The sequence below is a fragment of the Oncorhynchus gorbuscha genome, linkage group LG20 (genome assembly GCF_021184085.1).
Source record: "Oncorhynchus gorbuscha isolate QuinsamMale2020 ecotype Even-year linkage group LG20, OgorEven_v1.0, whole genome shotgun sequence".
NCBI lineage: Eukaryota > Metazoa > Chordata > Actinopteri > Salmoniformes > Salmonidae > Oncorhynchus > Oncorhynchus gorbuscha.
This window is the reverse complement of record NC_060192.1, coordinates 22,539,005-22,552,712: the sequence shown is the minus strand read 5'-3', so window position 1 is coordinate 22,552,712 and position 13,708 is coordinate 22,539,005. Positions and strand designations below refer to the sequence as shown.

The window sequence follows — 13,708 nt, the reverse complement described above, 5'->3', positions numbered from 1 at the left end:
GCCATCACAAAGCCCTGACCTCAAGCCTATAAAAAATGTGTTGGCAGAACTGAATGAGTGTGTGCGATCAAGGAGGCCTACAAATCTGACTCAGTTACACCAGCTCTGTCAGGAGGAATGGGCCAAAATTCACCCAACTTATAGTGGGAAGCTTGTGGAAGGCTACCCAAAACATTTGAACCAAGTTTAACAATTTAAAGGCAATGCTACCAAGTACTAACTGAGTATGTATGTAAACTTCTGACCCACTGGGAATGTGATAAAAGAAATAAAGCTGAAATAAATCATTCTCTCTACTATTATTTTGACATTTCACATTCTTAAAATAAAGTGGTGATCCTAACAGACCTAAGACAGGGAATGTTAACTAGGATTAAATGTTAGGAATTGTGAAAAACTGAGTTTAAATGTATTTGGCTTAAGTGTATGTAAACTTCTGACTTCAACTGTATATAGAATTGTTTTAAGATGGTCATACCATGGACCATTTAGCTATTTGATTTATAAATGTAGGTATTCCAATTTTCAGGATGTCTCCTGGTCTGACAAACAGTGCTGAAACTCTGCCACTTTCCAATACAGAGGCGGATGTTGTGGATTGAGACGGAGCCATGCAAAGAAACAGATATCTCCAGCTGATGAATTTTGATGAGGATTTTTAAGGCCCACAACATCAAAGATCCAATATTTTACAGTTGGTATGAGGTTGTTTTCTGTATATGCATCCTTTTTCCCACACCAATCCCACTGCTTGTGTGTGTAGCCAAATAGATCTATTTCATGTCATCCAACAAATGTAAATGCCTGGCGTTTGCTAAACAGTACTGGCAATTGGATTGGAACCGGTGCGATGGTCAGATGACATGAAAATAGGGCTCTTTGGCCACGCCCACCAGTGGTGGGTTTAGTGTCGAAAGAAGGAAGCATATGCAGAGAAGATAACCCTTTACCTACTGTAAAATATGATGGTGGATCTTTGATGTTCTGGGTCTATTTTGCTTCCTCTGAACCTGGGGCCCTTGATAAGGTCAATGGCACCATGCACTGACACAAATCACTGATGATTGGCTGAAATAAATGAATAATAATAAGATTGTGGGAGCTGTTTTGTAAGACTTCAGTAAGACTTCGGTGTAGCTTTTGACATTGTCGATAATAGTCTGCTACTGTTATGGCTTTACATCCTCTGCCATATTTTGGATTGGGAGTTACCTATCTAACAGAACACAGAGGGTCTTCTTTAATGGATGCCTCTCTAACGTAAACCAGGTCAAGTTTCACATACCTCAAGGTCTTGGCCCCTTGTTTTTTCTATTTTTTACTAACGACCTAGCCTTGAGTAAAACCTGTATGCTTATGTACGCTGATGACTCAACATTACATACATACCCCACAAGACATGCCACCAGGGGTCTCTTCACAGTGGGAAACACACAGCACTTCATAGAGCCATGACTACATGGATCTCTCTATCACATTAAGTAACTCAAGTGAGCAGTAAAATCAGATTTCAAAAAACAGATAAAACACCACCTCACAACGCGGAGTGTGACGAGACATACACACACATAACAAACACACACTCTATACACACATTATAACGTTGTATTTTTGTAATATTGTACATTTTATACTGTACATTTGTAGTAATGGAGCAATTCTTGTTTGGATCCCAGGAATAGTAGCTGCTGCCTTGTCAGCAGCTAATGGCAATTCTCATAAATACTCAACTTTACCAAGTACCAGGACATTTTAACCCAAAACCTGGTTGCCTCTGCTAGGAGGCTGAAACTTGGCCTCAAGACATTAACCCCAAGCACACATCAAAATCCACAAAGAAATGGTTAATTGACCTGTATGCTCTCGTTAGCTGATCCTCGTTTCATATTCGTCGCCAAACCCACTGGCTCCAGGTCACCTATAAGTCTTTGCTAGGTGAAGCCCCGCCTTATCTCAACTCACTGGTCACCATAGCAACACCCACCGTAGCACTCGCTCCAGCAGATATATTTCACTGGTCATCCCCAAAGCTAACACCTCCTTTGGTCGCCTTTCCTTCCAGTTCTCTGCTGCCAATGACTAACGAATTGCAGAAATCACTGAAGCTGGATACTTATATCTCCCTCACTAACTTCAAGCATCAGCTGTCAGAGCAGGCACAAAAATGATCCCGCTAACGGGATGGGTGCATCAAGAGGCTTTAAACAAAATATGATTATATTAGTATAAAATAATAATGAATAAAAAATGAGCAGACAACAGAGATCAGTATGTGTTATTTATTTAATATAGTCTTCTTTGCTCCTCTTTATCAAGATTGCCAATCATTTTGACTACGTCATACATTATTATCTCTATTTCTCTACAGCTTATGTTGTGTCATAACTCTTTAGTTTTTTTTCATCATAACAACAAAATGAAGGTATCTTAATGTTTGTGTAGAAAGACACAGATAATCCTCTTTCACAGCCAAAGTATAAAGAATCAAGCCACTTTAATGACATGTTCTCTCAATGTGTGCCTTATATGAAAGCACAATTATTCTTTATACTTCATGTGTGTTGTGTTAAATATGAGGGATTTGTTTTGTGCGATAGCTTACATGCGATAGCTTACAAGATATTCTACATTTGAATGAATTTGTTTTTCAATTTCAGATCTGCTGTACTCTGCAGATTAAATCTATTTGTTAGCAGCTTCCTGTATTTCCTGTGTGCCTGTCCTGTGCCGAAGAATGTGTGGTGTGTGTGTGTGTTTGATGGATTAATATTGTATATGGAGTATGATTCATATGATATCTGCACGTAGCCTTTGTCTTTCAGTAGGTTGTGTGGGTGAGTGAATGAGTGTGTGTGTGTGTGTGTGTGTGTGTGTGTGTGTGTGTGTGTGTGTGTGTGTGTGTGTGTGTGTGTGTGTGTGTGTGTGTGTGTGTGTGTGTGTGTGTGTGTGTGTGTGTGTGTGTGTGTGTGTGTGTGTGTGTAGGGGAGAAGGGGGTGGGTTTTGTCAGGGCCCACATTGGCTAAAATATTTTCACTGGCGACTAGAAAACGTGATCCGGCTTGCAGAGGCACTGCAGCGGAGACTGCAGAGAGAAAGGCAGGGAGGGAGGGGGAGAGAGAGAGAGAGAGAGAGAGAGAGAGAGAGAGAGAGAGAGAGAGAGAGAGAGAGGGGGAGGAGAAAGCATCAAGATATTTTCAGGTCGAGAGAGAGAGAGACATATAAGTTACATACGGGGAGAGAGACGTAAACATAGTATCCGTGAGCCCGTGTGTGTGAGTGTATGCACAGAGGCACATTGACAGAAGCTGAGAAGGAGAACGGGAGCACAGACGGCACTGAGGGAATGACAACAACAGAGGAGAATAAAAGAAGAAAGGAAGGAAGAAAGAAAGAAAGACAGCAGTAAATACCTGAAGACCCGAGGCTCCTATTGAGACCAAATAGGAAGATAGAAAGAGAGAAACAGAGAAGAGAGGAGGAGAGGAAGATACTCAGAGAGACATCACAGGAGCTCAAGAAATTACACAACCTCTTTGGCTGACTGACAGACTGAGAGAAAGGAGGAGGGATGGAGAGAGAGCCGTTAGCAACCGCTGGGCCACACCACAGAGGAAAGGGAGAGAGGGAGGGAGAGTGAAGGACGAAGGGAACAGAGCAGGAGAAGAAGAGGAGGAGGGCTCCACCACCAGCCTCTGTCCTCCATCACTGTTGCTGAAGGAAGGAGTGACGCACCCACCCTCTGACAGCTCAGGCTCCATCTTACCTTCATTCATCTTTACCTTCCTCCCTCCACCTCTATCATCTATCCTCTCATGGTCTCAGACAGGAATGAGCACCTTGTCTCCTTTGCTCCTCTCCTCCTCCTCTTCTTCCTCCTCCTCCCTTATGGCAAAACATCCTCAGTTCTGCTTTCAGATGCATGGGCCATTACATGCACAGTGAAGCTCTACCCTGTAACAAGACTGTCATTTCACAACACAGGACAGACAGTATATTCAGGACAGTAATCTCCAAAAGCAGCAACACACAGCAAGAAGCAGGCTTGGCAAGGTGGTTGGAGAACTGGGAGGACCATATGACAGGACTGACCAGCAACACAGGTAAAAGGTAAAAAGGATTGATCTAGGATGTGTGAATGTACACTGAGGGAGGTCTGTGCATGATGTTTGTATCTGTGCATGTGCGTTTTTTATTGTGGTTTGTGCATTTCAGGTTGGTTGAGAGAGTCGTTGCATCACAAGGACACATGCACGGGCTTAGACATACAATTACACACCCGCTATGCACACAACTGGTGGGGGGTCAGATTCAGTCTACAGATATGCCATTGTGTGTTGATTACAGGGGAAAGGGTATCTTTGGGGTATCTCAGATCTCTCTGGAGAGGGATGGGAGAGAGAGGGGAGTAAGGGGACCTGTCTGGAACTTCCTGTTTTGTAGCAGTCAGCAGCACTGAGGGATCTCCATATTGACCATGCACTGGGCTGGCGCTGCTGACTGCAGTCAGAGTGCTGAGCTGCGTACTGCTGCCATGCTGCGATTGCATAACTGCTGCTGGTGCACCACTCCCACGCGCTGCTGCCGCGCCAAACCTGCTCCTTCCTTACTTACTAACTGAGCCACCAAACCAAGCTCCCCAGATACACAATGCAGCCTCCATTACTCAGCTCATACTCATCTCTGTTACTTGTCTCCCTCTCCATCCTTATCACAGCAACAGTGTCGGTCTGCATCTCCCTGAGATGAGACAGAGCTGCCACAAAACTCTATTTGCTCAATCAATATGGCCACTGGAATATTGATTGACCATATGTTGCTCTACACGTCCCACATAAATCCTTCATGCGGCTGTGTGTCAGGAGGGCATAGCCGCAGGAAGTAGGAGTGCTGCACCTGATAAATCAATATTTATACAGTGCCAGTCAAAATTTTGGACACACCTACTCATTCAAGGGCTTTTCTTAATTTTTTACGATTTTCTACATTGTAAAAAAAATAGTAAAGACATCAAAACAATGAAACAACACATGGAATCATGTAGTAACCAAAAAAGTGTTAAACAAATCAAAATATATTTTATATTTGAGATTCTTCAAAGTAGCCACCCATTGCCTTGATGACAACTTTGCACACTCTTGGCATTCTCTCAACCAGCTTTACCTGGAATGATTTTCCAACAGTCTTGAAGGAGTTCCCACATAGGCTGAGCATTTGTTATCTGCTTTTCCTTCACTCTGCGGTCCAACTCATCCCAAACCATCTCAATTGGGATGAGGTCGGGTGATTGTGGAGGCCAGGTCATCTGATGCAGCACACTATCACTCTCCTTCTTGGTCAAATAGCCCTTACACAGTCTGGAGGTATGTTTTGGGTCATTGTCCTGTTGAAAACCAATTGATAGTCTCACTCAGCGCTATTCGAGATGGGATGGCTCATCTCTGCAGAATGCTGTGGTAGCGATGCAATGCTGGTTAAGTGTACCTTGGATTCTAAATAAATCACGGACAGTGTCACCAGCAAAACACCCCCACACCATCATACCTACTCCTCCATTCTTAACGGTGGGAACCACACATGCGGAGATCGTCCGTTCACCTACTCGGCATCTCACAAAGACACAGCGGTTGGAACCAAAAATCTCATATTTGGACTCATCAGACCAAAGGACAGATTTCCACAGGTCTGATGTCCATTGCTCGTGTTTCTTGGTCCAAGCAAGTCTCTACTTCTTATTGGTGTCCTTTAGTAGTGATTTCTTTTCAGCTATTCGACCATGAAAGCCTGATTCACGCAGTTTCCTCTGAACAGTTGATGTTGTAACACATTTTTTTTTTTACCTGCAATTTCTGAGGCTGGCAATTCAAATGAACTTATCCTCTGCAGCAGAGGTAACTCTGGGTCTTCCTTTCCTGTGGTGAGAGACAGTTCCATCATAGCGTTGGATGGGTTTTGCGACTGCACTTGAAGAAACTTTCAAAGTTCCAGACTGACTGACCTTCATGTCTTAAAGTAATGACGGAATGTTGTTTCTCTTTGCTTATTTGAGCTGTTCTTGCAATAATATGGACTTGGTCTTTTACCAAATAGGAGTATCTTCTGTATACCACCCCTACCTTGTCACAACACAACTGATTGGCTCAAACACATTAAGATGGAAATAAATTCCAAAAATTAACAAGGCACACCTGTTAATTGAAATGCATTCCAGGTGACTACCTTGAAGCTGGTTGAGAGAATGCCAAGTGTGTGCAAAGCTGTCACCAAGGCAAAAGGGTGGCTACTTTGAAGAATCTCAAATATATTTAGATTTTTCGGTTACGACATGATTCCATATGTGTTATTTCATCGTTTTGATGTCTTCACTATTATTCTACAATGTAGAAAATAGTAAAAAATAAAGAAAAAACCTTGAAAGAACAGGCGTCCATCTTTTGATTGGTATTATATATAATAATGTATATGTAATAATAGTAATGACCACCCCCCCCCTCCGTCGACAGCTCAAAACATCTTCCCGCGGCCATGCAGGAGGATCTATTATTGTTCTGCTGGAGTTGACACTGTCGAGCTCTGACAGACAGAGACACAGAGAGAGAGAGAGACACAGAGAGAGAGAGGTAGGGAGAGAGTTAGAGAGAGCAAATAGTCTTCATCAACAACGGCATATGCAATAAAGCAGTGCTTTATGGAATTCAGTCAATTTAAATGCAACATTTTACTCAGATGTGCATCAGTCAACAGGGATAAATCTGGGGATTTGTCCACAGCGAGCTCTAAGGTCATCATACCATTTACATAATCATAATACATCATAACCCCCCACAGGGTAGAGCAGAGATATGCTGATGCCTTTATCAGCAAGACAGACCTGTGGACGCTAAACAGAACATAGCCAGCATTATCTGTGTAGTAGTGCTGTGTGTGTTATAGGGGAACAGGCACCGTTCAACCAGTTATTTTGCCCAGTCCAGTTCAAGTCACCTGGCTGAGGGTGAGGCGTGTGTTATGGAGATGCAGAGGTACAGTAGAGGATAGAGGCAGGGACAGCCAGCTGATAGTGTCTGACTCATTCTGAACACGGTACCCTTCTCCTGCTCTCTTCACCACACAAGTGGAATACATCAAGGAGGTCGTGTGAGGGAGACAGCTGGACTGGGCAGTGTGTGTGTGTGTGTGTGTGTGCGTGTGTGTGTGTGTGTGTGTGTGTGTGTGTGTGTGTGTGTGTGTGTGTGTGTGTAGGCAAATGGAGGGAGGAGGAACGGGGGAGTGGAAGATGGTTAGTAATGTTCAGGCTGTTTTCTTGTTGTTGTGGTAACGTGCCCATTAGATGTGAATAACAGAGTGTATTTATAGTCCTGCATCTTTAATGCATCCATGAAATATGAGACTAGAAGTAGTCTGGCTTATTAGCGTTTAATAGCATTTTTGCACGCATGTGTGTCTGTCAATTCAATGTGTGTATCCTGGAATATCATGGGTGGTGTTTGTGATGGGCGTGTGCAGAATAAAGGTGAAAATGCTATTGGTGTTCTGTGTGTGTGTGTTAGGGTATGTGTACTTACGTAGAAATGTATGTGTTGTGCGTGTTGTTTGAAAGAGATGCGTGTTGTTTGCTGAGATGACCTGTCAGATCTCCCCTCTAGCTTGAGCTCTGCTATCTCCTTCTCTCCTTTTTCTCCCTTGTTTGTTTTTGCTGACAGGAACAAATATGCAGCACATGATTTCATTAGTTAAATTCTTGGGTGGGCGGACTGACAAGCTGACTGTACTGGACTGGGCTGGCCTGGCCTGAGGCAGCCAGCCAGCCAGCCAGACAGAGGGCCTTGGTATCTTAACAACATAGGCCTGACTGACTGATGTAGGGCTGGTACAGTTATAACCCTCTTCTATGCGTGTTAATACTGAGTCTGGTTCTGAGATGAGCCTCTTACATAATTCTATCCCAAGGTACTAACGTCGCACCTCAGCACGAGGCCTCCTTCCTCATCAGCTTCCATTTATATATCACTGTCGCCAAATGAGATGTTAATTTTAGATGATTCATTTTCAAGGCTGTGATGCTGTGAGGATCCTTGGCCTGAATGTTTCTGCTCCATTACCTCAATCATAAGACCGCTCCCTCTGACTGACCTGTTATGAATAATATCAAAGTGACTTACAGTCATGCATACATTTTACATATGGACTCCCGAGTGGCGCAGGGGTCTAAAGCACTGCATCTCAGTGCTAGAGGCGTCACTACTGACCCTGGTTTGATTCCAGGACGTATCACAACCGGCCGTGATTGGGAGCCCATAGGGCGGCACACGATTGGCAAAAAAAATATATATATATATGGATGGTCTTCGGAGTTGAACCCACTACTATGGTGTTTCAATTACCAGGCTCTACCCCCTGTGCTACAAAGGACCATATGATCATACATTCATACATCAGGTGTGTTGTTTGTGTCTGCAGCCATGAGAGCAGGCTGGTGTGTGGGGGTATGGCTGGATGAATGGACACTGAAGGGAATTATGGAATACTATTCTACCTCAATTATAAAACATATGCCCTGAACACAAATTGACTTGAATTAGCCACATATCATAAAGTGACAATATGTGGTCGGGAAATGTGTTGTATGGCACATATTGGCCTTGCCCTGGCAGATGCTAGTGTGAAATGGAGTGAGACCATGCATGGCTGTGTACAGTTTGTGAACGAATGTGTGTGAGAGAGAAAGGGCGAGAAAGCTGTTATTGAAGAAGAAGCGTTGCGGCACTGCAGTGCCGGTGGAACGCATTGAGAGAAATTGTGAGTGACACTGGCTAACGGCCCTCTCCGTCACTGAATGGGGTCAGATACAAGAGCACAATCGGAGACAACAGAATGTTTTCATCAGCGAGATACAGGAGAATTTACACATGCCTGCTCAGCATAGGTGCTCTATTGGAACACGGTGGGGTAGTGTAGGTGATGTTTTAAGTGTCTGTATGGGAATGTGAATATGGGGAGAGAGAAAAGAGAGAGTGCGTTTGTGTGTTGGGGTTTGAGGGTTAATTCGCTAGGGTATTTCCGCCTGTAAAGGTATAGCTCTTTCACTCTGGTTGAACCTTCAGAGGAGGTTGGGGGCAGGAAACCACAGTGAAAGATAAAGACACCATAAATAGAAACCTGGACCAATGTTGCACTCCCTTTTATTCTCTCTCACTCTCTCTCTCTCTCCTTCTCGCTCTTTCGCAGCATGTAGGTCAACTCCCTCGCTCTCCTTCCATCTTCATGCATCACGTCTACTGAGAGCCTTGTGTGGAAGAGAAAATATGTGTAATTTTCCTCCATTGTTGTGTTGACTTGGAAACAGACATAGTACTACAAACAATCGTACATTTACGCCACCTACATGATGCACATTACCACTCGAAATGAAACCTACTCACACACTGATGATTGCCAATTGTTTTGCTCATTTGCCTCTGACCAAACATGAATCTTTTTCATGTGTCATATAGTAGGATTATAATAAGGGTAGACAGGATGCTAGAGGCATGAGGAGACCAGAAACACAGACTCATAATTCTTTCAGAAAACTAGCGTTCTACAACCCCAGTATACTTTGACAAATAGAGCACCTTCTCTACAGTTAAGGATTTCAAAGGAGGGTGTTCTATTCTTAATATTTCTTAAAATAGAGAGAGTATCCACATCTGTCCACATCCATCATACAGTATTGCAATAACGGGGCGGCAGGGTAGCCTAGTGGTTAGAGCGTTGGACTAGTAACCGGAAGGTTGCAAGTTCAAATCCCCGAGCTGACAAGGTGTCGTTCTGCCCCTGAACAGGCAGTTAACCCACTGTTCCTAGGCCGTCATTGAAAATAAGAATTGGTTCTTAACTGACTTGCCTAGTTAAATAAAGGTTAGAAAAAACACATGTTAACAATTATACATAGTCATGTTTTTAAAATGTATAATTGCATTCATTTTGCTGGACCCGAGGAAGAGTAGCTGCTACCTTGGCAGCAGCTAATGGGGATCCATAATAAATACAAATAGCAGATTAATGTGTGATTTACTTTATTGGATGGTGTTTAATCAAACTCTCCTCTCCTTCCTCAGGTTACTGAGCCAAAGAGGATAACAGTCACACCATCTGACAGTCTGAGGTCACTGCTGTCACTCTGAACCTCTGAGGGACAGACACACAGACCGTGACGAAGAAAGGACCTCCCTGGAGACCTTCATCTGCCGAATAGTGGGAGCACCCCTTCACTCCCTTCTTAGAGAAATTCAGGAAGGGTGTGTTTAAGGGCAGGGGAGTCATTCCAAGAGCCTTCCATTGTCTCTGATACACCTCCCAAAAAATAACTCCGCCTTATGAGACTCCAACCAAGGGGGCCAAAGGTCACAAAACCATATTCAACCAAAAGCACAGGCAGAGAGAGGAAGAGAGGAGGTTCTAGTCTGAGTGTATACACACACACATTCATACACTAGGCTGTTCCACAGCCTCAGCAAGAAACAGGAACAAAGTGCTGGTTTCAGCAGCAAACACCTCGAAACAAGCCAGCCCCAAGCCCTGTTTGTGTCAGTTTCCCCTGACAAGCCACAGGATGCTGTGAGACAGTGGACTGAACTACTACTGAACAGCCCCTGCTGCTTGAGCTCTCCATTTTGAGAGAGTAGAATTCTTCACAAGCCTGTAGTGTTATGTGAGCATCTATATATATGTACATATAAGATTACTTATTGCTGTTATCACTGAAAACATATCATTTGTGCTGATGTGTTGAGACCTGTCTGTTGTTAAGCTGCTATTGTGGTTGAATATTCAGTACATATCTTTATTGTATATCTAAGACTGCACAGAGCAGTTTTAAGCGGACTAACTACCAGGCACGGACTGTTATCCCTGTCTATCAGTAGTGTTATTAGAGGACAGTATTTCTGTCTAATAGAGACGTCTTCTTCACTGCTCCAGGTTAGAGGGCTCTGGCTTTAGTCCTCAGTCCTTCTGTCCCACATAAAGACTCAGGGTAACAGCACAACAGACGTGGGAAAAATGGACAGAATCATACGTCCCCACGTCCCCTCTAATGGCTGACTTTGACACCCCCAGGTCCCTTCAGAGCCCCGACCTACTCCCAGCCCAAACCAGGGGCATCGCCCGCTAAACCAGCCATAGCACCCTCTCCTAAAAAAAGACAGACACCCAAATACGCTTAATGTCCATGTCCTGCCTCAGGCGACAGCCTGTGACCATCCCCATGGATACCGTCAAGATCATCCAGTCAGAGAAGTTCCCCCGGGAATGCCCGGTGCCTGTCACCCAACCTCGCTTTGCCCCTCCCCCACGGGTGGCATGGGACGGAGGGGGAGAGGGAGAGATCATAGTCAATCAGGCATGCAGTGACCTAGCCCTGGACATGACCTGCAGGGATCTTGCAATGGAGGTGACTTGCACTGACCTGGCCCCCACCAGACCCATGGTCGCATCTCCCCCAGCCCCCATGGGCCGCAAGGAGAGCTACCTGGCCCAGCGCAAAGCCAGCTCCGCAGAGATCTGCTACCACCAGTTCCACTACAAGATGGAGGATGTCATAGTCAACCAGTACGTGCTGCGTTCTTCTTCAACGTCCTCCTCCACCTCCTCTTCCTCCTCGGGTCCCGTGATGGCCTGTGAACCCCTAGACTGCCCCACCTGTGGCCACACCTACAACTTTACTGGCAAGCGTCCTCGCATCCTCTCCTGCCTACACTCGGTGTGTGAGGAGTGCCTGCAGATCCTCTACGAGTCCTGCCCCAAGTACAAGTTCATCTCGTGCCCCACATGCAGGCGTGAGACGGTGCTGTTCACAGACTATGGGCTGGCTGCCCTGGCCATTAACACCAGCATCCTGAGCCGGCTGCCCTCTGACCCCAACGGCCCGGTGCAGTGGGGAGGGGAGGCCGACCGGAGTTGCTACCAGACGGTGCGCCAGTACTGCCAGTCAGCCTGCACCTGCCAGATCGCCAACCCCCTGTCCTCCTGTGGCATCATGTAGAGACTTAGGCAGGGGCCAAACTGGCATGACTTAACCCTGCCTCTTCTCTTCAACCTACCCTCCTCCTCTCTATCTCGCATACAATACAACCCCACACAGATGTATCTCTAGATTTAATATTACAGATGGATGCTGTCTGGGTCAAATGGATTGTGAAGGACACCGCTCGCAGACGAAAGCAGGGAAATGGCAAATAAATGTATTTTATGTATGAACTGTGAATCCTATTCCCCCTCTCTTGTTCGGATGTGTTTGTGTTGACATCTCTTTACATGGGAATGCTATAGGGGAGAGGCCTATCCCCTCAACCTCAGTAAATAAAAAAATAAAAAAATAATAAAAAATAAAAAACACATTGCTGTTTGGTCTGAACTGGCTATGGATGTTCAGTCATTTATAGACAGGATGATAAAAAGTCAATGGTTGATGATTTAATATGTTTCTACTTTTCTTTAAAGTCACACCATCTCTCTGCCTTGTGGTGCAGGGAGTAAAATCCCTATAGCTCAGTTCATCTGACTAACTCCTCTACATGGGATTAACAATGTACTGTTTACTGTCAACAATAAGCGGTACATTGTTAATCATCTGTATTTCTATTTGTATTTATTATGGATCCTCATTAGCTGCTGCCAAGACAGCAGCTACTTTTCCTGTGTTCCAGCAAAATTAAGGCAGTTATACAGTTGTAAAAACATTACAATACATTCATTACAGAATTCACAACACACTAAGTGTGTGCCCTCAAGCCCATACTCCACTACCGCATAGCTACAACATAAAATCCATGTGTTTGTGTGTCTAGTGCGTATGTTGTCATGTGTGTGTGCCTATGTTTGTGTTGCTTCACAGTCCCTGCTGTTCCATAATGTGTATTTTTATCTGGTTTAAAAAAAAATCTGATTAAACTGATAGCATCAGTTACCTGATGTGGAATAGAGTTCCATGTAGCCATGGCTCTATGTAGTAATGTGCACCTCCCATAGTCTGTTCTGGACTTTGGGACTGTGAAGAAACCTCTGGTGGCATGTCTTGTGGGGTATGCATGGGTGTCTGAGCTGTGTGCTAGTAGTTTAAACAGACACCTCGGTGCTTTCAACATGTCAAGTAGTGATATAGTCAATCTCTCCTCTACTATGATATTGTTATGCATATTCTTGTTTGCTCTCTGTGTACATCCAAGGGCCAGCCGTGCTGCCCTGTTCTGAGCCAATTGCAATTTTCCTAAGCCTCTCTTTGTGTCACCTGACCACAGGTGCGACACAACTAGAGCCTGTAGGACCTGCCTTGTTGATAGTGCTGTTAAGAAGGTAGAGCAGCACTTTATTATGGACAGACTTCTCCCCATCTTAGCTACTGTTGTATCAATATGTTTGGACCATGACAGTTTACAATCCAGGGTTACTCCAAGCAGTTTAGTTACCTCAACTTCCACATTATTTATTACAATATTTAGTTGAGATTTAGGGTTTAGTGAACGATTTGTCCCAAATACAATACTTTTAGTTTTTGAATATTTAGGACTAACTTATTTCTTGCAACCCATTCTGAAACTAACTGCAGCCAGTGACATGCCTTTAGTAAAGATTGAAAAAAGTAAGGGGCCTATGAAAGAGGGATACCGAGGCAAAACTCCTGATTTTACCTGGATTATGTTGGAGAGGCTTTCATTAAATAACACCCTCT

The 13,708-nt window shown here is 44.3% G+C and overlaps 1 protein-coding gene across 2 annotated transcripts; it reads left to right on the top strand.

The window, feature by feature from the left end:
• The first annotated feature begins 3,173 nt into the window (after positions 1-3,173).
• LOC124007224 (RING finger protein 208-like) lies at positions 3,174-12,409 on the top strand. 2 transcript variants are annotated; one of them, XM_046317626.1, is made up of 2 exons: positions 3,174-4,100; positions 10,098-12,409. In XM_046317626.1, the coding sequence occupies exon 2, from the start codon at positions 11,204-11,206 to the stop codon at positions 12,020-12,022; it is 819 nt and encodes a 272-aa protein (XP_046173582.1). In that variant the 5' UTR covers positions 3,174-4,100; positions 10,098-11,203; the 3' UTR covers positions 12,023-12,409. The 2 variants fall into 2 exon arrangements, with proteins under 2 accessions (XP_046173582.1, XP_046173583.1); XM_046317627.1 differs by having other exon boundaries at positions 3,174-4,107.
• Positions 12,410-13,708: the final 1,299 nt, after the last annotated feature.